The sequence below is a fragment of the Chelonia mydas genome, chromosome 1 (genome assembly GCF_015237465.2).
Source record: "Chelonia mydas isolate rCheMyd1 chromosome 1, rCheMyd1.pri.v2, whole genome shotgun sequence".
NCBI lineage: Eukaryota > Metazoa > Chordata > Testudines > Cheloniidae > Chelonia > Chelonia mydas.
The window spans coordinates 239,548,799-239,576,427 of record NC_057849.1 but is presented as its reverse complement, the minus strand read 5'-3'; the positions used below and the strand labels follow the sequence as shown (position 1 = coordinate 239,576,427).

Below are 27,629 nucleotides of genomic sequence, written 5' to 3'. Positions count from 1 at the left end.
TCCTACTGGATGAAAGGCTGTATAAATTTAAAATATTATCTAATAACATATGGGTTCTATGCAAACCATTTAAACCAAGGTAATAGGTAATTGTGTAGAGGTTGGTGTTTTCTTGTAGTTTCTACACCAGTGATTCAGTTGCTGAGCACATTCAGTTTGCAGTTTAATTGATGTCCAGGAATAAAGTGATCCTTTCTGGACTGAAACACATGCAGCTAGGCTGTCTGTCAAGAGTAGTAATTTCAAGAACAGTGGATTGTCCTGTGGGTGGTGGTAATGCTACACCAATAAATGACTAGCTACATGCTGTATCTCTGGCACCATGTCTACTTCTTAAACTTCTCAGTGTAGTAGCATTTTTCCAAGTACCTAAATCTAATGAACAGGACCAACCCTTTGTTCTACTTATGCACAAAATCTGTCTTTTCCTGGGATCCTGGAACATACGGTTCTTTCATGAAATATAACCTGTGTGCGTGCTTATTTTCTTAGATTTCAGGCAATGAAAGTGTGTTACTATGCAAAGTGCTGTAAATTTACAGTTTTGAATACATGGTTTTTAAAATATTTTTGTAGGGCTTTAAGCACATAAATATGTAGGAAAGATTTTTACAGCAAAGTATAAACAAAATTGAATAAAAGTATAAACAAAATTGAAATTTCATTCTGCATTCTTTTTTCAGTGTTAAGAAGATTGTCAACTTCTATTTAACAAACATATGATTCCCATCTAAAATAACTAAGATAAAGCCTTACGTCACTTTAACAAGTAGAATGAAAATTCTTATAAGAAAAAGAATAAGCTTCATACAGTTATTTCTATTGGTGTGCGTTACTACTGAAGTTAGAAAAATTCAGATTAACATTAAAAATAAAAATAGAAGAGACTAAAAGTTCATCCACAGTTTACTGTGTGAAAGGGAACTGGTAAACAAAAGGAATAAATCTTAATTACATTATTTTAAAAAATATATTTCGAAGGGTTTGCAGGTGATAAGACACAATTAGATTAGTCCTCTTTTTTCAGATTGCTTAAGGATCCATATTAATTTGAAGATTTTTTTTTCAATAAGTCTTTCCTGCAGATGGAGCAGGAGGACGGTCTAGTGGTTAGGATAACAAGCCTGGCAATCAGGAGACCTTTCCTGCCCCATCACAGACTTCCTGTGTGCCTTTGGGCAAGTCACTTAGACTCCCGGTACCTCAGTTACCCATCTTTTTTTTCCTAATGGTGATAATAGCTTACTTCTGGGAGGATAAATGAAGTTTTTGAAGAATTCAAATACTGTGGCAATGAGGGCCAAGAAGTATGACTGATGAATGGATTGATTAAAAAGACAAGAGTGGTATTAATTACAATATTTTTATCTCTTGGATTTAAGCATGGGAATACTATGGCTCTTTTCAGAAGTTCATACATTCCTCTGTGGTGTGCATTTTTGGAACACTAGATGAAAGTTTTTCCATGATGTAAGTTTCAGGATCAGAGTTATTTAAGAAGGCTCAAAGTTGTATATTACACACTTCCCACTGGTCTTCTGGTCTTTCCACCCTTCTTTCTCTTGCATACCCTTTAAAAGCATGCTTAGCTCTTTCTGTAAATTAGGCCCTGTTTAAGTGACTTAAAAGTTGGGCATCCAAAAATTGAGGCAGCTAAAATCATTAGTCATTTTTTAAAATCTTGGGCTTTGTTTGTTTGATTTTGACTGTCCTTATCTTTCTCTAATAGATTGCGTTTTACCTGGAATTTAGTATGAGAAGTTGCTAACCAGGGTAGGTTTGGAGACCTTGGAAAAGATCTGTCACTTTTAGAAGTCTTAATGTTTTTAGGGAACCATATCATATTTCATAGTCTTGGTCTGGAAGCAGAAGCCTATTGTGACAAAGTTCCTCTGCTTTGGTGGGTCCTGCGCTTATTGGCGGATTTGCTCGCCTCAGAGGTTCACGGCAGCCCTCAGTTTGGCCACTTTCGTGGCTCAAATCTGCCATTCACTCAGTTAGCCTCATCACTGGCCAGCATGGGGAAAAGGAAGAAGAACAATCCCCGCAGTCTCTGCTGATCCACCTAGTGGATCGGGGAACAGGCCAGAGACCTTCCCCTCTGGTGGAACCCACAGTCCAGGTCAACTCCTCCGGTATCAAGTAGGGAGTTGGGGGCATGGGGGGAACCCAGGCCCACCCTCTACTCCCGGTTCCAGCCCAGGGCCCTGTGGATTGCAGCTGTCTACAGTGGCTCCTGTAACAGCTGCGTGACAGCTACAACTCCCTGGGCTACTTCCCCATGGCCTCCTCCCAACACCTTCTTTATTCTCACCACAGGACCTTCCTCCTGATGTCTGATCATGCTTGTACTTCTCAGTCTTCCAATAGTACGCCTTCTCATTCTCAGCTTCTTGCACCTCTTGCTCCCAGCTCCTCGCACGCACACCACAAACTGAAGTGAGCTCCTTTTTAAACCCAGGTGCCCTGATTAGCCTGCCTGTCTTAATTGATTCTGGCAGTTTCTTGATTGGCTGCAGGTGTTCTAGTCAGCCTGTCTGCCTTAACTGTTTCCAGAAAGTTCCTGATTGTTCTGGAACCTTTGCTGTTACCTTACCCAGGAAAAAGGGACCTACTTAACCTGGGGCTAATATATCTGCCTTCTATCACTCTCCTGTAGCCTGCCCCGTGGACCCGACCTGCCCCGTGGACCCGACCAACCCCCCCGCCCCTTCACCGTGAGCCAGCTGCACGAGCTGCAGCCGGTCCGGTTCCAGACCGCGCCAAAACAACATCTCTACACGCTCATGCTCCACACACTTCATGTCCTCACCCTCGCGTCCCGCCCTGACACAAAGTGGCGGGACCTCCTGCCACCTCTAGAGGGTGAGGAGCCCCGGTGGGCCAGCCTCTATTCCACCTTAGTCCCGAGGCCCGCCGGGGATATCAGTTGGTGGCTCCTTCACGGGGCCGTGAGCACGGGCGTGTACTTGGCGCTGTTTACCCCAATCCCAGACACCTGCCCCTTTTGCGGCGTGAGGGAAACCCTGGCGCACGATTACCTGGAGTGCGCCAGGTTGCAGCCCCTATTCCAGCTCCTCACCAATATTTTGTTAAGGTTTTGGTTGTACTTTTCCCCTCACCTTCTTATCTACACACTCCCTGTCCGTGGCCCCACTAAGTCGCGGGACCTCCTGGCCCTGGCTAAAGTGGCCATCTATAAAACCAGGGTGAGGAGGTTGGCCGATGGAGTCTCCTGCGACTGCGGGGCCTATTTCCGATCCTCCGTCCGTTCACGCCTCCGGGCAGAGTTCCTCTGGGCGGCGTCCACCGACTCCCTTGACACCTTTGAGGAGCGTTGGGCGCTGTCCGGGGTCCTCTGCTTGGTGTCCCCGTCTGGTTCCCTTCTTTTGACCCTTTGACCGCACTCCCGTCCCTGTTCTTCATTAGTTGTCCCCCGTAATTACTTGGCCTCCAGGTCCTGTGGATCTCCCCCTTAGGCTGGGGGGAGATCCTTTAGCAGTGGGCGAGCTTTAGCCCGCCCACTTCCTGGATCCCAACAGGATCACTCTCCTGTAGCCACCTGGCCTGACCCTGTCACACTATCCATAGTTAAGACTGAAACTGTATTTCCAGTAGAAGTCCTGTTTCCCTCCCTAATACAATATGCTTTAAAAAAGCATATTTTTGCTTGTGTTGCCTTTAACCAGAGGATAATTTTATTGTCTGATTTGTGGGTAACTCAGATAAGCTTCTTTCTGAGATCTAGTTTAACTTTAACTCAGCATTTCCATACATTCAGATACTTGTCTGTCTTTAAATTTTTACCTTATGAAAATGTACTGGCTTTCCAATGTTTATTAAAATCTCTGCCATTCTTTTTTCCCCTAAACTCCACTTTAACAAAGATTTTTCTGTAGCAATTACCAGTTATTGTAAGTAACGCTCTACATCTTTTAGTCAAGTCCATCCATTCTTTAATTTATGGTGACTTTCTTGATGGTATTTAATCATTGGTGTGCCCAGTTGCAGCACACAGTACTGTTGGATTCCTATCAGGATAACTAGAGGAAGGTATTCAGTATCTGTCATATAGTATGTCCACATGGAAAATAGTCATAAAGCTACTATATTGTTGCCAATGAGAGTGCAGTTCTCCTCTTTGCTATCTTTAATCTTTGAACATTCTTTCATTTCTAATAAACATGTTAGTAACACAGGTAGGGATTTTTTTAAAAACATGGCTAACCTGATGATAATCTTTAATATGATTGTTTTGTTTATATAATTACACGCACAAAATTACACAAGAAGGACATTAAATGACGGAATTAAGGTTCTTGTGCGAATTCGCCCCCCCCCCCCTTGTGCCTGTGCATTATGATACAGGCTTTAATTACATGATCATATGCTATTTTTTCCACAGGACCCCTGCCTCATTTAGGGTGCAGGATGGATGGTACTTGATAAGCAGCTAGCTATTCAATAATTTTTTTAGCCTTTTTAAATGTGTGGCCCCGGCCTTATTTATTGTACACTAGTAAAACCCTGTTCTGAAGACAGTTGTTGATTTCTTTATTGTCTTTTCTGTGGTACTCATCATTATAGTACCTGAGTGCTTCACAAATATTAATGAATATGCAGCACCCCTATGAGATGAAGCGATGGTAATATCCCCAACTTACAGATGGGGAATTCAGGCACAGAGATAAATTCAAAAGTTTCCAATAATTTTGTGTGCCTAATTTGAGATGACTAGACCTGATTCATCAGAGAATTTAGCATTATATAGCAGTTTATATGTTCAGAACACAGTTCCCATTGACATCAGTTGTAGATATGAGTGCTCAGCACTTCTGCAGATCAGACCGCAGGATATCAAGTTTAGTACCCAGAAAATGACGCGCACAAAATTAGTGACCACTGTGGAAAGTCTGGTTTAAGTTACTTGCTTAGGATCACATAGAAACTCTGTGGCAGAGGCAAGGATAGAGTCCAGTTTTCCAGGACCGCAATTCACTAAAAGACCATCCTTTGCCTTCCTGCATCCCCTGAATCCCCTGCTTCGTTCACTACACGCCTTCCAACTTCTGCAACAAATGATGCAGGTATCCTACAGGCAACATCCTACTTTATTACACAGTCCTGATTCATTCCCTGATCAGGTCCATCCTGTGCACTGAATGAAGAAAGTGCTTAACTTTGCAACTTCAACCTTCTTCTAATGTAGGGTTTTTCATGTGATTTCCTAACATTTTTTGTTTGTTTGCTTGTTTTTTTTAAGCAAGTGAAAAAACCCACTATTATATGAAACCACATTGATGCCCCTAAACTTGGGACCTGTAGATCCACAGCACAGTCCTCATCCACTTGGACTAAATGAGTAATTCTCAACAGTAGAAGACTGTCATTTTATGTGTTGACCAGCACTAATAAGGGATGAAAATCACTTTTCCGGTGGGCTTCACAAGTATTTGCTGACAGGAGGGGAAATGCTGGGACACAGGAATCCGTGGTTTGATTCAGGTTCTGTAGGTTAGTGTATTCTGTTGGTTATAAACTCTTCTGCTGCCCCCCCCCCCCAGCTTTTCCTTATCTCTCTCTGCTCCTATACTCTCCCCACCAGATCCTGCCCCTATTCCACCCCATTCCTTCTGCTTCTATCCTTCTTGGCTCCCGTCCTTGTCCCTGTTCCTCTCTCAAGCCCTGCCCTAAGTCATTTTGTACATACTAGGGTCCTTTAACTTTAAATAAATAAATACGTTAAAAATAAATGAGAGATTGAAAAATGGTTAATAAGAAGAAAAGTGCTTGTCACATCCCCCTGTCTGATCATTACTGGCATATGGTTGAGGTTGTTTCCAGGCTTGTATTTGCTCTGATAGTCAATGTACAAAGATTAGGAGTATGGCTTCTACTCAGCAAGGTTGATGCACTGGATATTTTTGTAGTTTTTTTCAGTTTGGAGTTGAAGTGTGCTGGAGAATTTTTACTCAACATTGCCGCTACTTAGTATTCCTGCTACAAAATGAAGGGGAGACTGAATCCCCTTGTACAAATAACTATAGATTCCACTGCTAAGGATTTAGAGGGTTTTGAAATCTGAGTTATGTCGTAGTGATACAGGCTCTCAGCAGCTGAGGCCATGGAAGGTTTCTACCCATTCTTTATCCCTTTTCCTTTTCACCTTTTCCCCCCAAAATGCTGTACATTTCTTGATGGTATTCTTGTTCCAGGATACTTACACAACATAGAACAATACATTTTGTCTTAACATTAAAATATCCCGCTGCACCTTTTTTGTAAGAGGGTGTTCCTTCTTGTCCATAATCAAAAGTTTCTCTTCCCTACTGTTACACAGTGTTCCGTATGCAAGAGGTCTATTAACTGTCATCCTCTTCCATAGAAGCTACTTAATTTCAGTAGTGGATAGATTGATTCTTCTTCGAGTGCTTGCTCATGTCAATTCCCAGTAGGTATGTGCATGCCACGTGCACAGTCGTCGGAAGGTTTTCTCCCTGACTGTTGCGTCAGCTGCGGAGCCCTTGGAGTTGTGCCTTCATGATGGTGTACATAGGTCCCTGCCTACCCGCCGCCTCTTCAATTTCTTCTTACTGTCGGTGACGGTCGTTGGAGCTGCTTTCTTCTCTCTTTCTATGGCAAACAATCCCCCAGTGGACTTTTTCTTTGTAGCTATAAATAGTTAACTTATAGTTAGTGTTTTCAAGTAGTTTTATAGTTAGATAAGTTTCTGTTGGGGTTTCCCCCACCACGTTCTTTCCCTCTCAGAAGCCTATGCCCAGGGGAGACCCTCACGACTCCTGCTTAAAGTGCTTGGGGGAGGCCCAGCAGACCAACAGGTGTAAGATCTGCAAAGGTTTCTGCCCGAGAAACAAAAAGTAGAGGGACTTTAGGTTGAAATGACTCTTCGTGGAGTCAGCTCTCCATCCCCAGCCCTCATTGGACCTGAACTGAGCACTTCGGTGCAAAACGCACCAACCTCAGTAAGAGAGGCTGCGGTGCCAAAAAAGAACTCAGGGTCTAGAGACACTCGGCATTGCCATTCTCTGGCACTGAAGACCTGCTCCGCAGCTCCCCTACACGACTTGCATTCGCCGGTGCCGCAGAAGAAACAGAAGAGAGCCAAGAGGGGGTGTTTGCTCACAGTTAGAGCAGTGGAGTGCAAAAATGCTAGTGGATTGCATCCCATACCAGGACACTCAGCCCCTGCTCCAGCTAAACCGGCACTGTTGACTCCAGCTTCTCAGAGACGTCCATTGAGTCCAGTTCTAGTGGACTCCCCCATGCGGGAAAGCCAGGTAGAGGAGCTGGATCCTCCATCCACCCCAGACATGTTTGAGGCAGGTCAGGAACCTTATAGCAATGACAGCTCCACAGTCCCCAGCACCGGCACTGCAGAGAATCGCTGTGACTTCATAGGGCGAACCAGCCATGATGTGGCACTGGCCGCCCTCCCCTCAGCACCGCTCTCAGTCACTATCCCGGTCACCGAGGTTGAACTCGTCTTCAGATTCAAAGACGGAGTCGTAAGTCTCGAAGCGGAGCCGGCATGGCTCTCGACACCATTCAAGGCAGGAAGAGGGACAACAAATTCCCATGATGCCCTGGCTACCCCAATGGCAGGTGCCAACACAGTGGCACATCTGGACCCCATGGTTGTATCATCAAGCCCAGGGGCCAGGCTCCAGATCATTGTTGATCACCTTGGAAAGGCGGGCTCCCCCGACATCCTCTATGGCATGAGAACCTTTGCATGGCTTGGAGACCAGTGCCCAAGCTGGCACCACAGCCACCACTGACACCAGCACCGAGACAGGGACCAGTACCGCTCCAGGCACCGAACAAGAAACATCAGCACAGGAGGATCCCCATGAATTGGAGGGTCAAGAGGACCCGGTGCCACCAAGGGCATCATCCTCATCCTCCCCAGATGAGGCAGTAGCCGGCTCTTCTGCCATATTGCTGGCTATGGACAACAGAGCTCACCAGGAGCCACTCAGAAGGGTGACACAAAACTTGGGCCTCCAGGCTGACAAGATGTTAGAGGAGACGACTGATCCTATGATGGATATTCTGACTCCTGAGAGTCCTTCAAGGGTGGCCTTACCCCTGATTAAGACCATCCAAAACACTACCAGGACCCTATGGCAGACTCCTGACACTCTTTCGCCCCGTGGCCAAATGGGTGGAAAAAAAGTATTTTGTACCTTCACATGGGTACAAATACCTATTTACCCACTGTGGTAAATTGCCAGCACTACTATGATGGGTCTCGCGTTTTCTCTTCTTGGGTGGGGGTTCAGGGCACCGTTTCTTGCCCCTGAACTGGGGTATTAACTGCCCCACTAGTGTCCTAGAGGAGAGGAGTGGAGAGGGAGGGACCCGGGCCCGCCCTCTACTCCGGGTCCCAGCCCAGAGGCCCTAGGGATAGCGGTAAACCACTACAGCTAGCGGTTCCTTCCCCTGGGCTACTTCCCTCTCCTGTCCTTTAGCTTGTGGGGCTTCCTGCCCTCCCTCTGCACAAACCAGGTGTCCCTTTACCTAGGGTCTTGGTCTTCTTAGCCCACCGCAGCACTTCTCCAAACTCTCCTCTGCTTCCCTCCAAACTGCTCTCTGCTCCACCACCAATCCACTCTGCTTCAACTCCTCCTCTTGTCTGATTGAAGCAGGGGTTTTTTATCATGTGACTGGCTTCAGGTGCTTTAATTAATTTATAGCAAACTTTCTTCCCTCTACAGGGAATAAGGCTTCCTTCTAACACTCTCCTGCTGCCATCTGGCCATGCTGTATCACACCACTCTCAACCAGGCACACTAGGGGCAGCTGCAAATGAGAAAGAGAGGCAATGGCAGCAGGGACCAATGCCCAAATCTAAGGAGGCAAAGAAGCTAGACCATTTCAGCTGTAAAGTCTACTCTTACGGAGGGTTCCAGCTTCAGATCAGCAAGCGGTCATCAGCTCTATAATTCTAACTCTTGGAACATTAAGTTCAAAAAGTTGCTTCTAATTGAATCTTGGTCAGATTTTGGAGCCATCCTCGAGGAGGGCAAGGTTAAAGAAAGGACCTCCTTGCGAGCTGCACTGGTCTCAGCGACTTACACAATGTCGACTGCTATAGCCATGCTAAGGAACTCATGGCTGCAGGTTTCAGGCCTCCCGTACAAGGTCCAACAAACAATTCAAGACATGCCCTTTGATGGCTCAGGTTTGTTCTCAAAACAAACAGACTCTAAGCTCCATCATCTCAAGGAATCGCAAGTTCCATACACCAGCCCCACTAAGAAAGTATTATAAACTTCGGCCTCCACCACACTTCTACCCCACTCCTCCCAGACAAGATTAAAACAGAAAGTGGGGAAGGAGTAATAGACGAAAGCCTTTACAGCCCTCTTCCAACCAGGGCCAGGGCTCGACAAGGCAGTCTTCAGTTCCCAAGAAAAACTTTTGAAGGTGCGCCCAGGGGCCATGCACTAGGCAGAATCTTGAATCCTTTTCCCCATTTCGTTAATCATCTGTCCCATTTCAAACATGCCTGGGTCCAAATCACTTCGGACCGATGGGTCATACACACAGTAGAATTGGGATGTTCTTTCCAATTCTGTTCCCTTCTTCCCTCCCATGTTCCTTCTCCGTCCCTCTTCAGGGACCCTTCTCACGAGCAGCTTCTCATACAGGAGGAGCAAACACTCCTAGAAGCCAGAGCACTAGAGGATGCCCTTCAGGAGTTCAGGGGCAAAGGAGTTTATTCCTGACATTTCCTGAAAAAGCTGAAGTTCTGCATGGTCTAACTGGCTTCATTATTCCTTCCCTGGATTTGGGGGACTGGTACACCATCCTTAGCTAGAAAGTTGCCTACTTTCACTTGTTAATAGTACCATCTCAAAGGCAATTCCTCTGCTTTGTGGTCAGCAACACCCATTATCAGTTCACGATTCTCCCCTTAGGCCTGTTGGTGGCCCTCAGGTGATCACCAAGTGCATGTTGGTTGTAGCCGCCTTCCTGAGGAGGCGACAGGTACAAGTATTCCCATACCTAGATGGCTGGCTAATCAAGGGCTGTACCAAAGCTCAGGGGAAGCAGCACGGGAACCTGTTACGGTCGACTTTCAACAAGCTTGGACTAATACTGAATGTGTCAAAATCAACTCTAACCCTCCACCCAGAGGATAGAGTTTATTGGAGCTCTCCTAGACTCAGGTCAAGCCATAGCATTCCTTCCCGAATCACGTTTCTGACCAGGGGCACCATCATAGAGGATTTACAACGATACCCCACTACTACGGCATGAAATTTCCTGAAGTTGCTCGGTCACATGGCCGCTTGTGGATATGTAGTACATCATGCGAGGCTTGGGCTCCAACCTCTTCAGGCCTGGCTGGTCTCAGTGTACAGGCCAAACCGAGACCTCTGAGACAAGTTAGTTACATTTCTTATTCCAGTTATTGAATCCTTCCTATGGTGGCTCAACCTGCAAGCGGTGTGCGCAGGAGTGCCCTTCTCAAGGCCCTAACCCTCAATGTCTCTAGTCACAAATGTGTCAGCAATGGGATGGGGGAGCACACTTAGGAAGACTCAGGATCTCTGGTCCCAGGCAGAACTTTTGCTTCACATCAGTGTCAGGGAGCTAAGAGTGGTCCGCCTTGCTTGCCAGATGTTCCAGGCCCATCTGGAAGGCAGATGTGTCAGTATTGACCAAGAATACACAATAGCGATGTTCTATATAAACAGACAAGCTGGTGCTCGCTCCTCTCCCCTATGCCAGGAAGTCCTCACATTATGGAACTTCTGCATTGCCCACTCTATACATCTAGAGGCATCATACCTTTCAGGTGCCCAGAATGAACTGGCCGATCATCTCAGCTGATCTTTCCACAATCATGAGTGGTCCCTCTGCCCAGATGTTTTGAACAACATCTTCCAGCAGTGTTGGTTTCCCCAGATAGATTTGTTCACGACAAGTCACAAAAGGAAATGTCACCAGTTTTGCTCTTTCCTGAATCAAAACAGCCGGGGATCCCTTACAGACGCTTTTCTCTTCCCTTGGAAGGACCACCTGCTTTACGCATTCCCACCCTTCCCGCTTGTATACAAGGTCCTGCTGAATGTAAGAAGGGACTTGATCTCCAGGACCATGGTCTCCTCCAGCATCCCAATCTAGAGTCTTTCCACCTCACAGCATGAAAACTCCGTGGCTAAATCCCTTGGCACTCATATGCTCAGACCCTGTTAGAAAAGTACTCCTTAGCAGCAGGAAGCCATCCACTAGGGTCACTTCTTTGGCCAAGTGGAAGAGATTCTCCATTTGGGCATTACAAAAGGACACCCCGCCTTTACAGTCATCGATTTCCTTTATCGTGGACTGTTTACTACACCGGAAACAGCAAGGTCTTTCGTTGTCATCAATAAAGGTGTACCTGGCCGCTATCTCAGCTTTCTATCCCAGTTCAGCCGGTCGCTAAGTTTTCACTAACCCCTTGGTGGGCCGCTTCCTCAAAGGACTAAATAGACTGTACCCTCAAGTAAGACAGCCAGTTCCCCCATAGGACCTCAATCTGATGCACTCTAGACTGATGGGGCCTCCCTTTGAGCCACTTGCAACATGCTTTCTTCTTGACCTTTCCTAGAAAGTAGTGGTGGTCTTTGAGTGATGGCTCATGTGTATTCCACAATAGGTGTGCATGCTCACCACGTACACCAGTGCTGGAATGTTTTCCCAGAGCAGTACCCGTGCAGGGGAGCGCCCCCTGCAACCCCTGGAGTGGCACCTGCCAGGTGCGGTATAAGGGGAGCTGCATGCTCCCCCGACCCTCAGTTCCTTCTTGCTGCCAGTGAAGGTGCGTTGGAACTGCTCTGCTCCACTCCAGCTTTGCTGTAGCTCGTTCCCAGAACTGTTCGTTTGTTCAGTGTTAGTACCTGTAGTTAGTTTAGTTTAGTCGGTGAGCCCGGGCCGGGCATGTCCCGCGCCCCAGGGTTTAAGTCGTAAGGCTCTTGTAGGCGTTCTATGCCAAGAAGTGACCCGCACGCAGACTGTTTGGGAGAAACCCATATCAGCGAAAGGTGCAAGATTTGCAAGTCGTTTAAGCCTCAGACCAAAAGAGAAAGGGACATTAGGCTCCGGGCCATCCCAATGGAGTCGGCGCTGACTCCGGCACGCTGCTCCGATCTCGTACCCAGCACCGTGGCATCGGTACGCGGCGACTCTCCAGTGCCATTGATCAGTTGGCACTGCTCCCCCTCTGCGGGGCACACCAAGAGGGCCGGAAAGATTCCATCTTCGCAGTGGCACCGAGGGAAGTCTGGGACACAGGCTAGGCCCATGTCAGGCAGTCCTTGAACCCCACTGGGCCGCAGGTCTCTGACTTACGTTGAGCGGAGTAGCCCGGCCCCTTCAGAACAGGCCTCTCTGGATGCCTGGATGCCATCCACGCCTGAAGCCCTCAGGTGGCCCGGGACATTATGTCCATGTCAGTGCCCGGAGTGCCACCGATGTCGGCCTCACACTCCAGAGGCAAGCCGCCGCTGGGATCTCCGCAGTCGCCTCTGGCCTGGTCTTGGTCGAGGGAACGTTTCCGACGCCATTCACCGCTCAGTGACCACTCAGGGCAGAGTCCATGTGGATCTCCCTCGACGCTGACCAGACTGGCTGGGTTCCATCCAGCCGGGACTCTTGGCACCGCTCGTCCTCAAGGAGCAAGTATCGATGGGACCGCAGCGGGCGTCGCCAATGGTCCTCAGCGAGGACTTCACAGTTGGTTATGGCATGGTCGTCGACACCGTTTGTGCTCAGACTCCTGCTCCAAGTCTCTGCCAAGACATCGCAGCCCCGGGCGTCGATCACCGGTGTCTCACCGTTGCGGGTCCGCCCATCGAGGCCGTTCGTGGAGCAGCTGTTACCATTGGTACTGGTCCTCCACATCGAGATTGTGGTCCCATGGCCATCGTAGATCCCGGCACCACCACTCCTTCCGGTCCAGTGACAGCAGCAGATCTTCTGCCAGCCCAGTCTCCAGTCGTAGCCGCCTCTCAATGGGCCAGGCCAGCCAACCCGAACAGCCAGCCCCGCCGGTGCCACAGCGGGTGCAGTGGCACCGAGCATCGTGGCCGGCCCAATTTTACCAGTGGGCACCGTGGCCTCCGGCGCAGCCCCCGTTGGGAGCCTGCTCAGTGGCCGGAGCTTTGGAGGCACCGTTGGCCTCCCTCTCCAGACCCCCAAGAAAGGAGTCGGTGGGACGTACGTCCTCGGCCCGGAGTCTGACCAGGTGGTGGACCTGCTGGTGCCGGCCGACACCCAGAGCATCGCACCGGCCTCCTTGCCCCGCCCAGAGGAGTCGATTGCGGCCCCTCTGCTCTGCAGGAGGACTTTAGGGCCCACCAAGAACTCTTAAAGGGCGTGGCAGCAAGCCTCCACCTCCAGGCGGAGGAGATGGAGGAGCCCTCAGACTCCCTGTTTAACATGTTATCCCCATTGGCACTGGATAGGGTGGCCTTGCCTGTCCATGAAGGGGTGGCTAAGATTTCAAATGCACTGTGGCAAACACCGGACTCGTTGTCCCCCATCTCTAAAAAGGCGGAACGCAAGTACTTGGTACCCACTGAAGGGCATGAGTACTTATATACCCACCCGGCGCCCAACTCCCTAGTGATCGAGTTGGTCAACCACAGGGAACAGCAGGGTCAGCCAGCCCCGACCCCAAAGATCAAAGACTCTCGGAGACTGGACTCTTTCAGAAGGAAAGTTTATTCATCTTCAAGCTTCCAGTTACGAGTGGCAAACCATCACGCTCTCCTGGGCCGGTACGAATTCAATCTGTGTTGCTCCTTGGCCAAGTTTGAGGACTACCTCCAGGAGTGCGACAGGAAGGAGTTCAAAGCGCTAGTGGAGGAAGGGGCAGCAGCTGCTAGGGCCTCTGCGGTGTCCATGAGACCGGTGCCATGGTTTCTTCTCTCTGGGCTGTCCAGCGAGGTGCAGTCTTCCATACAGGATCTCCCGTTTGATGGGAAAGCTCTGTTTGCGGAGGAAACAGATACAAGACTGGGTGGCGTGAAAGACTCCCGCACGACCCTCCAGACTCTGGGCCTCTATGTCCTGGCTGCTGCAAAACCTAAGTTCAAGCCGCAGCAGACTCCCATCCAGGCCGCCCTCCTGAAGTATGAGGCCGCCCATAAGAGGTAGCGGGACACTAAGAGACACCCTAAGAGGCAGTCTCGGCCTGCCCCCCAGCCTGGGTCCTCCAAGGGCAAGCAGGCAGAGAAAAGGCGTTTTGGACGGTGCGCTCAGGGTCACCCCACCAGCCCTCACCAAGGATCCACTAAAGCTACCCTTCTCCAACCGGTTGTGTGCTTTCCCCCTGGAATGGTCGCGGATAACCTTGGACCGATGGGTCCTCAACACCATCTCCCGGGGTTACACCCTCCAGTTTACTTCCTCCCCTCCCAACCACTCACTACCCCTGTCCCTCTTGGGGGACCCCTCACACCAAGCTCTGCTCGAGCAGGAGGTGGAGCGGCTCCTAGTACTAGGAGCAATAGAGGTGGTGCCTGAGGAGTTCATGGGCAAGGGATATTACTGCCATTATTTCCTTATCCCGAAGGTCAAAGAGGAGCTCAGGCCCATCCTGGACCTGCAAGGTCTGAACCAGTACATGGTGAAACTCAAGTTCCTCATGGTCTCCCTGGCCTCCATCATCCCCTCCCTAGATCCCGGGGACTGGTACGCTGCCCTCGATCTACTGGACACGTACTTCCACATCCACATATTTGAGGGGCACAGGCGCTTCCTCCATTTTATGGTGAGACAGAATCATTACCAATTCACAGTCCTCCCGTTTGGTCTGTCCACTGCCCCCAGGGTGTTCACAAAATGCATGTCAGTGGTAGCGGCCTACCTCAGGCAGTGGGGGGTCCAGATATTTGCCTATCTGGATGATTGGCTTGTCAAGGGCACCTCCCGGTCACAGGTGAGGGATCACGTGGCGCTCCTCCTGTCCACGTGCACCGCCTTGGGCCTGTTGGTAAACAACACCAAGTCCACATAAGTCCCAGTCCAACGCATAGAGTTTATCGGGGCACTCCTGGACGCAGTGTCGGCCAGGGCTTCTCTCCCACCAGACAGATTCGAGACCCTGAAAGGTCTCATCGACTCGGTCACAAGGTTCCCAGTGACAACAGCCAGGGTTTGCCTGCAACTCTTGGGTCGCATGTCGGCGTGCACATACGTGGTCCATCACACCAAACCCAGGATGAGGCCTCTCCAGCTCTGGTTGGCCTTGAAGTTCTCCCAGGCCACGGACAGGATGGAGAAGGTCCTCACCGTGCCGGACTGTGTGATCACCTCCCTATGGTGGTGGTCGTCCGCCCCAAACAACATGCTCCAAGGGGTCCTGTTCAGGGACAGGGCCCCGTCGTTGGAGCTGGTGTCCGATGCATTGGACCTGGGTTGGGGGCCCCATGTGGGGAACTCTTAGACTCAAGGCCTGTGGTCGGCTCAAGACCTGACCCTACATATAAACGTCAAGGAGCTCAGGGCAATGCAGCTGGCATGAATGGCCTTCTGCTCGCACCTGGAGGGCAAGGTAGTCAGGGTCCTCATGGACAACACAGCCTTGATGTTCTATATCAACAGGCAAGGCGGGGCCCGGTCCTCTGCCCTCTGCCATGAAGCCCTCAGGCTGTGGGACTTCTGTATAGCCCACGACATCCACCTGAAGGCCTTCCACCTACCGGGCGCCCGGAACAAGAGGGTGGGTCGCTTGAGCAGGGACTTTTCCTAGCAACACGAGTGGTCCCTCCACCCGGAAGTGGCTCACCGGCTCTTCTGAAGGTTGGGAACTCCCCAGGTGGACTTATTCGTGACTCGGCAGAACCGGCGTTGCCCCTGGTTCTGCTCTGGGGGGCCTGGGGAGGGGCGCTATCTCCGATGCCTTTCTTCTGTCCTGGTCAGGCCGACTTCTCGACACCTTTCCCCCATTCCCTCTAATCAGCAGGGTCCTGGAGAAGATAAAGACGGAAAAGGCCCGGGTCCTCCTGATTGCCCTGCCATGGCCCAGGCAGCATTGGTACGGGACCCTCACGGGCCTGGCAGTAGCTCCTCCGTGGCCGTTGCCACTCCACCCAGACCTGCTTTCTCAGAACCAGGGCCACCTCCTCCATCCCAACCTAGCGGTGCTTCACCTCACAGTGTGGCTGCTCAGTGGTTAGGCGGAGAGGAAAGCACGTGCTCAGAACAGGTTCAGCGCGTCCTCCTCGAGAGTAGGCGGCCCTCCACTCGCCGCGCTTATTTGGCGAAGTGGTCGCGTTTCTCTAGGTGGGTGGCGGACCAAGGTGTCTCCCTGGTGGCCACCCCGATCCAGCTTATCCTTGATTGCCTCGTCCACCTAAGGGCCTGGCGCCCTCATCAGTCAAGGTGCACATGGCAGCTATATCGGCCTTCCATCCACCGGTGCAAGGGCACACGGTATTTTCCCATGCTATGACTGGCCAGTTCCTTAAGGGTTTGGACTGTCTTTTTCCGTATTCTAGACCCCCGATCCCACATTGGGACCTAAACCTGCTGTTGGCTCGTCTCACAGGATCCCTGTTTGAACCACTGACCACCTGCTCCTGGTCTCATCTCTCATGGAAAGTGGCCTTCCTGGTTGCAGTCACGTCGGCCAGGCAAGTCTTGGAGCTCAAGGCCCTGACCTCTGAGCTGCCATACACGGTGTTTCCTAAGGACAAGGTCCAGCTCCGCCCACACCCCGCGTTCCTCCCAAAGATGGTCTCCGCCTACCACATGGGTCAGGACATTTTTCTACCGGTCCTCTGCCCCAAGCCTCACGCGTCCAATGAGGAGCACCGTCTCCACACGCTCATAGACTTTTTAAGGTCAGATGGGACCATTATGATTGTCTAGTCTGACCTCCTGCACAGTGCAGGCCACAGAATCTCACCCACCCACTCCTGCAGTAAACTTCTCACCTATGTCTGAGCTATTGAAGTCCTCAAATCATGGTTTAAAGACTTCAGGGTGCAGAGAATCCTCCAGCAAGTGACCCGTGCCCCACGCGGCAAGGGAAGGCGAAAAACCCCCAGGGCCTCTGCCAATCTGCCCTGGAGGAAAATTCCTTCCCAACCCCAAATATGGCCATCAGCTGAACTCTGAGCATGTGGGCAAGACTCACCAGCCAGTTACCCAGGAAATAATTCTTTGTAGTAACTCAGATCCCACCCCATCTAACATCCCATCACAGGCCATTGGGCCTATTTACCACTAATAGTCAAAGATCAATTAATTGCCAAAATCATATTATCCCATCCTACCATCTCCTCCATAAACTTATCGAGCTTAATCTTGAAGCCAGATAGGTGTTTTGCCCCCACTGCTTCCCTTGGAAGGTTGTTCCAGAACTTCACTCCTCTGATGGTTAGAAACCTTTGTCTAATTTCAAATCTAAACATCCTGATGTCCAGTTTATATCCATTTGTTCTTCTGTACTGTATTGGTACTGAGCTTAAATAATTCCTTTCCCTCCCTCGATGTTCGGTGGGCTCTGACTTTCTACCTCAAGCAGACCAAGACATTCAGAAAGTCCTCACAACTGTTCGTCACCTCGGCTGAGTGCGCGAGGGGCCAGCCGATTTCCACTCAACGGCTTTCCAATTAGATCACTTTGTGCATCCGCTCCTGTTATGAGCTGACGGGTGTCCCCCCGCCACCCATTGTGAGGGCACACTTGACTTGGGCGCAGGCCTCGTCAGCTGCCTTCGTGACCCATGTCCCCATCCAGGACATTTGTAGGGCCGCCACATGGTCTTCGGTTCACACATTCACCTCGCACTATGTGATCGTTTTCCAAACCAGGGATGACGCCGGGTTTGGCAGGGCTGTCCTCCGTCCTGGGAACTTGTGAACTCCTACCCACCTCCAACAGATGTAGCTTAGAATCACCTATTGTGGAATACACATGAGCAATCACTTGAAGAAAAGACAGTTACCTTTTCCGTAACTGGTGTTCTTCGAGATGTGTTGCTCATGTCTATTCCACATCCCGCTCTCTTTCCCCTCTGTCGGAGTTGTCTGGCAAGAAGGAACTGAGGATGGGGGGAGCGCGCAGCTCCTCTTATACCACACCAGACAAGCGCCACTCCAGGGGTCGCGGGGGGCCCTCCCCCTCAAGGGTAGTGCTAGGGGAAAAACTTCTGGCACTTTTACACGTGGCGAGCACTCACACCTATTGTGGAATAGACATGAGCAACCCATCTTGAAGACCACCAGTTACGGAAAAGGTAACTGTCTTTTCTTGGTGGCTATAACTTCAGCCAGGAGGGTGTCTGAGCTTAAGGCCTTGACTTCTGAGCCCCCATATACTGTCTTCTATAAGGACAAGGTGCAGTTGTGGCCACGTCCGGCCTTTCTCCCAAAGGTAGTTTCATCATTCCATGCGAACCAGGACATTTTTCTTCCAGTGTTTTTTCCTAAGCCACACACTAGTAACAGAGAGTGAGTGCTCCACTCCCTGGATGTCAGGTGAGCTATTAACCTTCTACATTGAAAGAACAAAGCCATTTCAAAATCAACACAACTCTTCATTGCAATTGCAGAGCGAATGAATGGGCTTACAGTGTCGTCCCAAAGAATCTCTTCATGGATCATGGCCTGTATCAGGGCATGCTACGACCTGGCTAAGATACCTGCCCTCATGCTGATGGCACACTCTATAATGGCACAGGCATCTTCGGCAGTGTTCCTGGTGCAAGTTCCCATTCAAGACCATCTGCAGGGCAGCGACATGGTCTTTGATCCACATCTTTACATTGCACTGTGGCGTTACACAGCAGGCCAGCAATGATGACAGATTTGGCAGAGCAGTGCTGCAATCTGCGATCTGCTGAACTCTGACCTCTCCTCCTAGGAGATTCTTGGGAGTCATCTCTTTGGAATCAACATGAGGAAGCACTCGAAGATTATCTACCTTCTCGTAACTATTGCTTCAGCAAGTTCCTTAAGTATCCTAGGATAAATTTCATGGGGCCCTATCAACTTGAAGACATCTAACTCATCTAAGTATTCTTTAACTTGTTCTTTCCCTGTTTTGTCTTGCGTTCCTTCCCCTTGTTGTTAATATTAATTTTCTTGAATATCTGGTGACTATTAACCTTTTTAGTGAAGACTGAAACAAAATAGGCATTAACCACCTCAGCCTGTTTGATGTCATCAGTTATTAGCTCTCCCCCCACACTAAGTAGAAGACCTACACTTTCCTTCATCTTACTCTTGCTCCGAATGTATTTAAAGAACTTCTTATTAGATTTTATGTGCCTTCTTAAACATAACTCATTTTGCGCCTTAGCCTTTCTGATTTTGTCCCTATATGGTTGTGCTGTTCGTTTGTCCTCCTCATTAGCAAGTGGTCTGTGTTTTCACTTTTTGTAGGATTCCTTTTTGATTTTCAGATCATTAAGGAGTTCCTGATGGAGCCATTCCTTTTGCTGTTTTTTCTATCTTTCCTTCAGATTAGAATAGTTGGCAGTTGCGCGTTTAATAATTTTATCGCTTAGATTTTCTTCCCACAGGATCTTACTGTGGGGAGAAAGTTCTCTGAGTTTGCTGAAGACTGCTTTTTTAATGTCCATGGTCCTTATTCTGCTTATGATCATCTGCGCTTCTGTTGGCGGGGTAAGAAGCAATGTCCATTTCATGTGAGCAATGAAAGAGGCCGCATCACGTCCCCCACACCTTCCCAATTACTTCTTCACTTTTTCAAGTTATAGATTCCTTTGCCCAAGACACATGTGACCTGTTTTGTTTTGTTTTTACAATAGTTGAACCATTACAGCCAAGTTCACTATAAATCCCTATCTCATTCAAGGTCTTCACTAGAGCCACATGATTTTTTCCATCAAAGATACGGTAGGATTGCCCTAGGCTGCACTTTTTGCAGGTTCCATAATTCTGGCTTGGATCAAGTGGTTTAAGGCAAGGGAGTTGCCTGGGCTCTCTCTAAATCTGCCTTTAGGAAGTACTTATGTTTGCCTTAGATTTTCTGGCTGACTGCTTCTTCGACATTCAGATGATCCTTTACATACACTATGGGAGCCAATTCATTAGCAAGTCTTGCTTTTTGGCTCGATCCTGGGCAGCAAGCGTTGCGTCAAAAGTTCATTTAATCAGCTTGCTTTTCAGAAAAGACCTTTTTAATGGAGAGGATTTGGACTTTGCAGAAGATAATCTATTTTTTATTTTAATCAGTGGTATGCCTTTACTTCTGTAGTTCAGAGTGCACCAGAAAATAGTGATAACAAGGAATATTTTTCTAATGGATAAATTTAGTTTCATCAGATTCATCAAATCAAATCCATATACCTATCCTTAATATAGGAATTGAATTAGAATACCCATGTGAAACTGTGTGTGTTGGGATTATTTAACTATATTTTCTATAAATTAACTCTACTTTCTATCTTTATTTAACAGTACAGAAATAACTCTGTGTTGTACAAGCTCAGTTCAGTGCTGACAAAGTATTTCAGAAAACTAATGTAATCTCTGAGCAAATCAGCTTTCAGAGTGGACTCAGTGCCCATTACCATGATGCAGCACTAGCCTAGAGCAGCTTATCAGTTATACTATTTGTGTCCATGTAGTATCCCAAGTAGAATCAGCTGTAGTTTTTTGGAAAGGGCACTTACAGGTACACCAATGATTCTTTAATGTAATAAGCAAAGGACTTTCGCTTCCAAATTCCTCAAGACACCTCATCTTGGTCATCTTCCTCGATTGAGAAGAGCTAGAAGAGACTGTCTCTGGAGGCCATCAGCACTGTTCTTTTCTCTGTGATGAGAGTCTCTGCAAAGCAACACCACTGGAGTTTGCTATCTATGCAGTTATTCCAGCCCCAACTGTCTCAAGGAGCAAAAACCATAGCCTAGGAATTGAACCCAAATTCCTTGTATGGCACTGCAGAGCACTGACCAGCTGTAAATCAGTTAATTTGTGTATTCTGCAAAGAGGTAATCTCTTTGCTGTGAGCTCTGAAGGAAATATCAAAGCAGCCAAAGTTGTTTGCAATCTATTCTAAATGTCTTTCTGAGATGCCTTCAGAAGAAACATTCTTCTCCTTCTGTGTGTGTCATGTTCCAAAAAGGAAGCTAGTTTATGATTTTTTTCTAAACATTAAATTAAAGAGTTCTCTATGCCAGTTGTATGATATTTGGGGGGAAAGCTTGGGACCAAAGAATCTGCCTTTTATTCCAGAGTCCAAACTTCAGATGTAATTATGGAGAAAAAGGCTGAGGAAGCAAAGCTGGTCTGTTTTATTTTGATTGGATCAAAAGTTTAGACTTAAGTTTTCTGTGGTCAGGAGACAGAGATTAAAGGGTCTGTAATTAGGTTCCATACTCTATGTGTCTTAATGCCCAGAAAGGCCAAACCCCTGCTGCGGGCAATGGTAATTGCCAGAACCATCAAGAATAATTCACAGATGCAAGTGAAAAAGGAAATTATGCACACTTTCTTGTCTCTGTAAGAGTGGGGTGGGGAATATACCACAAAATATCTGGTAAACAAGTAAAATTTGAGGTTGGAGAAAATAGTTTTACTGCTTGAAGCAGATGGCCTGGACCTTGCAGATGTTCCTGTATGTTTGAGTTGTGGGTTTTTTTAATTACTCTTCCTCCCCCATTCCCTTGAATAAAGTACAATTGTGTACCCAAGGTAATATGGGTTTCTATATATGTGTATAATACACTGTGACGAGTCACCAGAGAGCAGGTATGTCTTTGATCAACAACTCCTACAGATGTAGCAGTTTGAAGTTTTAGATTAATGGGGTGATGCAGTCTGAGATTACTCCAGGAACTTCCAGTCACTTCTCTTAATAGTGGTGCGTAAAACAAAGTGTTCTTTAAATGGAGTTTACAATTGAGTGTGGGTTGGAAGCTGGAGTGTTTGTGGGCTTCTGCAAGATGAGTGAGAATGTTTCTGGGCTTTCCACCATTCTTCGGTCCAGGTCACACAAGAGCCAGGACTGACTGAAAACATATTCTGGATTGTGCTCTGAGTGTTTGTTTTTCACTTCACAGGCAAGTCAAAGACCAAAATAAGAAGGTAGCAAACCTGAAGCACAAAGAGCAAGTGGAAAAAAAGAAGAGTGCACAGATGCTAGAAGAGGCCAGACGGAGGGAGGACAATCTCAATGACAGCTCCCAACAGCTTCAGGTAGCATAAAAATTTGAATTGGGGGGATATGGCTGATAACCAGTCTTCTCTCCTTTGTATGCGTGTGCACTTTTTCTCTCATCTTCCCCTCGCACCTGCTGCCTTGCTTTTCAACTTGTTGCATAATAAAGGAATTGGTTTGTGTTTAAAAGAAGAGTTTTATTCCACAGCACTGTGGATAGCTGCCTCTGGCTTCTGCTTCTGCAGTTTAATTCATTTTTATGGTAAGTAAACAGGGATTCAATTGAAATGTAAAGTGGGTCACTGGAATGGTTTTATCAAATGGGTATTAAGATTGGGATGTTGATTTCTGCATCATAGCTACTTCTAAGAACTTTTCTTTAGTTGCTTTGGGGTATTTTCCAAAAGGATTGAACCTTATTTTGCTGGATTTCCTTCATTAAATAAAGGATGAAAGACATGACAGCATCAGTAAGTATTCCTGTAGCAATGGAAATGTATTGTGAGTCATGTGAAGGATCACATGTTTTTTGTGATTACCAAGAGCTTCCAGTTGGCACCGAATCTTACTCCACTCCTCATCAGTTCCAGATGTACCCACTCGTCTGCTACATATTTCCCTTTACCCATTAAACTGTCAACGCACTGCTTTATCACCACCTATAAAGTCATCAGCCTCCCACAAAATGGTACAGACAAAATAAAGTTGGCGATTTGAAAGCAAGAGCAACGTTTCTCCGTTCACCGAACTTTGATACCAACATCAGAAGTATTGTCAAACAGTGAATAATCAAGTGCTGTAATGTCACTCTTATAACTGCTTCAGTGGAGTAAGGGTAGAGGGTGAAGAGAGTTGTTCAAAAAAACTTTCAAGTAAAATTGCTTTAGTATAGCAAAATGCAGCTTTTAAAAAATAATTTTCTTTTCCTTTCCCCATTGTAAGTATAACGTGGAAGTAGTCTGCCTTTTAAGTCGTATTCTAAAAGTTATGATTTCTAACTCTCTGTAGAGCAATCCTTTTTGTAAACATTTTGCTTAACTTTGCACAATTGGTCTAATCTTGACCAGGGGTATCTCGTTATTCTCAGGTATTTGATATCATTCAACTAATAAAGACATAGGACATAATCCTAATTGTTCATTAGGAGATGAGTTGCCCAGTTAATTTAAATTAAGTTTTTTGCTCTATTCTGTGGGAGTCTGGTGGGGTGATTTCAACACTTTCAGTGCTTCAGAGAGAACTACAGAGACATGGGTCTGTCTCTGTGTACAACATTCTCAGCCATGCCAGTCGTGTACAGAAAGTGCGCTCAAAGAGTTGACTTCCAAGTGCATGTTGTGATATCATGACTAGACTTTTTAAAAGCCTTGGATATGGGAATTATACAGCTGCTAATGCATTCTGCGGGTACAATGCTACAGAAATCCACAAGGCCCTAGGTATATGACAGCGTATGTTCAGACTACACAATCCTCTTTGTATTTGCAGTCTCTTAAACATTTTCCTTGAAGTTTTTTTTTGTTTACTTAGGTTTTTGAACTATGCTTATGTAAATATTTTAATTCTGAAAATGTGTGTATTTGACATCTGAGTTAATAATTTAGTGGATGGTGGTACTTATCAAGTTGTGCCATCCTAGGTAGGTTATCATTTCTGTAGTGCAATGGTTCCAGATTTCAAAAGTGCAGTCTTTTTTCTCACTTTGTTCTTCCTTTTCATCACTATTTCCCTCCCATGCAAATGAAGCATATGGGGAAAGGTAGACTGAAATTTGTCCTTTTATTCTAGCTCACAGCTCCTTATTTACATGTTAAAGATGTTGGCTTATTCCTAGAAGTGATACGTTATACAATGTTTTCTGTAAAGCTACACAGTTCTGGCCAGAAAATGGCATTCTGCTCACTGATGTGACACTTGATTTCTGTACAGAATATTTTCCTCTGAAAATTCACCAACAAATTGTAATATGCTTGGTAATTGCCACACAAAGCGATTCACATACCTGTTACTCAGATTATTGTGGATTTGTGCAGTGTTAGGGGGAAGAGCTGTCCGGAGACAAGCTTTTGCTCAGAAATCAAGCATCAGGTCAAGGAAAAGTGTAATTTCTTTCCAGAATTGTCTAAAGAGTGTGTAGCTATCCTTTTACAGAGAACTGGTTTGTCACTCATACTTTATATAGTCAGATGTGGCCTTGTAGATGTGGACTGGGACTCAGGAGACCTGGGTTTTGTTTCTGTCTCAGCCACTGGCCTGCTGGGCGACCATGGTCAAGTTACATCACCTTCCTGTGGCCTCACTTTCCCCACTTTCTTAAGTGCTTTGAGATCTTCTGATGAAAAGTGCTATATAAGAGCTAGGTGGTGTTATGATTCCTTACTGTACTTATGGATCATTTGTGCAGTAGAGGTGTCATGGAACACTTTATTTCTAAAAATATGTACAAATATGAATTAGCATATTTTTAGTATGAAACTTACAGATTTAAAATTTGAATTGCAAATAAATAACCAGCTGAAATCTATGAATTAGAATCTAGGAATAAGTAACCAGTTTTCTCTAATAGGGAAGGAAATTAAATGAATTGGATGACCTTTTTACTCTATTGCTATTATTTGAAAGGTTGGCTTTTCAATATTGATTTGAATTTCTATAATAGCACCAAAACAACTGAATAAAGAAAGAAACAAAACCTGAGATGGGGAATGCCACAGTATATAATTTTCTGGCATATTGTCTACTCCTTGTGATGATCCAGCCCTTTCATTTTGAGACAGATGACTGCGAGAACATCTTGTACTGTACATCTTGCCAATGACTCTTGTAGCGTGTTATATTCTGCTTAATCAGGCATAAATAAATTTCAGATAAAAATATGCATTGGCAGAAGCATATGAGAACTCAGGATTGGCATGGCATGAGCTGATGCACAAATCAGACTTTAAGATATGTACAGGAGTCTGAACAGCATTAGCTTTGCTTGGTTATGATCAGTGTCATTCTCACTTTAATGACTATAACCTCTCCACACCCAAAGCCTTAAAAAATGCACATTGCGGTGAAGTTATAAAATTTGATTGCTTATTTGACAAGGACAAAGGAGTCTTTTCCAGCTTGTGCGGGGTTCTTTTTGGTTTTTTTGCTATGATCGGTTGGTTGGTTTGAGAGTTTGTTGGGGGTGGGTTTTTTTTGGGGGGGGAAGGGGGTGATGTGGCTTTTTCAGGGTTTCTTTGTAATGGTCCCCAGCAATTAGCTATTCTAAATGTGTAAACTGCAGCACTCATAAAGGTCAATTGGATTAAGCAGAAGTAAGAAGTTTCATGAAAACCAGTCCCTGTGTTACCAGTGTGGAAGAAAACAAGTCCTCACCCTGCGTTTGTTAGAAACAAGTCAGAGACAGTTTATTACGAGCAATTGCAAGGGAAGACTGCGGTCAGACTGGGGGTCCCCTGACCTTAGGCAGATCTTCCCCCCTACAAGCAGTGTTAGACAAGTATTTATACTTTCCGTTACATACATCAACGGCTAACAGTTATCCTTTGTTTATGCAAATTCCTTCCAGATGCTACCTTATCTCAAGGTTTCTGCTTATGTCAGCATTCCATCTTTAAAACTAAAAGCAAGGATGAAAACAGCATCTCTTACAACTCTCGCGTTATTAGGGTTAGGGTTTCCTTTCACTCTATCCTTAAATTGACTAAGACATCTACCCCCAGATCCTCCTTTTTCTCTTTTTCTGCTTCCACACCGGTATGCCAGCTTCCTGTCACCTGGATGTCAGCATATCATTTGGGTGGGCTAATTTATAGAGAGCCTCTCCCCATTCACAAAGGGCAAAGTGAACATTTTCATTCCGAGATGAAAAAGGGTTTTAGATGTAAATAAAAATATCAGACTAAAGTAAAATATGGAGTGTTTAATGACAAGGGGCAGGTCCAATAAAACCCTTTCCTTTAGGATTGCTCTTTGCTTGCAGCTTGTGTCTCTAGGACTTCAACATTTTGCTTTCCTGGAAGTAGAATCTGCCAGATACCACATTTCAGTTCCTTAGACATGGAAGCCTGTCTTTTCCTTAGTCTCTCAGGAACACTGTTTGCTAATTGATTAAAAAATTAAATCTGGGGGGAAATATATATATTTTATATGCAAACATTGTTGGGTTTGGGGTCAGGACACACAAGCACCAATTTCAGATAATTTTGGTCTTGGTGGGTTTGGCTGGAATTAATAATAAGACATTATGAAATGCTTAAAAATATGATATCGTATTCCTAAACTGGCCATCTGCAGTCCAGCCGAATAAACATGCTTTCAAGCACATATTCCGCTCCTCCTGTCTCTGTCCCTAACAGGCCTGTGGTTTCTTTCTTCCTGAGTCCAGTAACAAAGTATTCGTTTATAGAGAGAGCTCTGATGATTGGAAATTTGGCATTTTGGGGAGCGCGGGCGGGGAGAGTGTGGGGGGAGGGGAGCCACCGGAAGAATGGAAACCATAACATCTCAATTCTGGTGAATTGGATAAACGGGTTTCTAAATTTGTCCCTCCCTTCTGGGCTCCCTTAAAACCACAGTTCTTCAGAGATCTGAGAGGTTAACGAGTGCCTGGTCTATAACTGGATGATAAAATAGGCTTCTGGTCCTAAGCAGAAAAGGGCAACATAAAAACTTTTGCTTCAAGGAACTGACAAATCAGCACAGACACATTGGAAAACATCTGGACTCATGAGAGATGCCATCTTATCTTGGAAAGGTGACATTTGGTGAAGTTTCATGAAATATTGAGTGGATATTCAAGAGCAGGGTCTGTTGGCGTTTTCAGGCAGAAGTAGGAGGATGCTGTCACTGTTTCAGTTCTAGTATCATCTTTGTTGCCTCCAGTGACTGTGGCTAAGCACCTGTGTATTGAAGTAACATCTAGCATAATAGGTTTCAGAGTGGTAGCCGAGTTATTCTATATCAGCAAAAACAACGAGGAGTCCTTGTGGCACCTTAGAGACTAACATACTTATTTGGGCATAAGTTTTCGTGGGCTAAAACCCACTTCATCAGATGCATGGAGTGAAAAATACAGTAAATAGTGTATATATGTTACCGCACATGAAAAGATGGGAGTAGGCTTACCAAGTGTGTGGGGGGCGGGTAGGGGGGTCAGTGCTAACAAGGCCAATTCAAACAGGGTGGAAATGGCCTATTCTCAACAGTTGACAAGAAGGAGTGAACATCAACAGAGGGAAGATTACTTTTTGTAGTGCTAAAGAGGCCAATTCAATCAAGGTGGACGTCGCCCATTCCCAACAGTTGACAAGAAGGTGTGAGTAACAATGGAGGGAAAATTACTTTTTGTAGTGCTGTAATATATATACTGCTTACTGAATTTTTCACTCCATGCATCTAGCTTAATGAGTATATTGCTGCCTCTATACATTTATATTTATATAACTCCTGTATGATAACTTGAGCATTAGGGAGCGAA

The 27,629-nt window shown here is 46.6% G+C and overlaps 1 protein-coding gene across 18 annotated transcripts in view; it reads left to right on the top strand.

Moving 5' to 3' along the window:
• Positions 1-27,629, top strand: part of ERC1 (ELKS/RAB6-interacting/CAST family member 1) — a 551,656-nt gene that overhangs the window by 270,912 nt on the left and 253,115 nt on the right. For all 18 annotated transcript variants that reach the window (XM_043540362.1, XM_043540357.1, XM_037877967.2 and 15 more), the window contains one exon: positions 22,059-22,194. In XM_043540362.1, the coding sequence (XP_043396297.1) occupies positions 22,059-22,194 (136 nt within the window). The remainder of the gene's footprint in view (positions 1-22,058; positions 22,195-27,629) is intronic.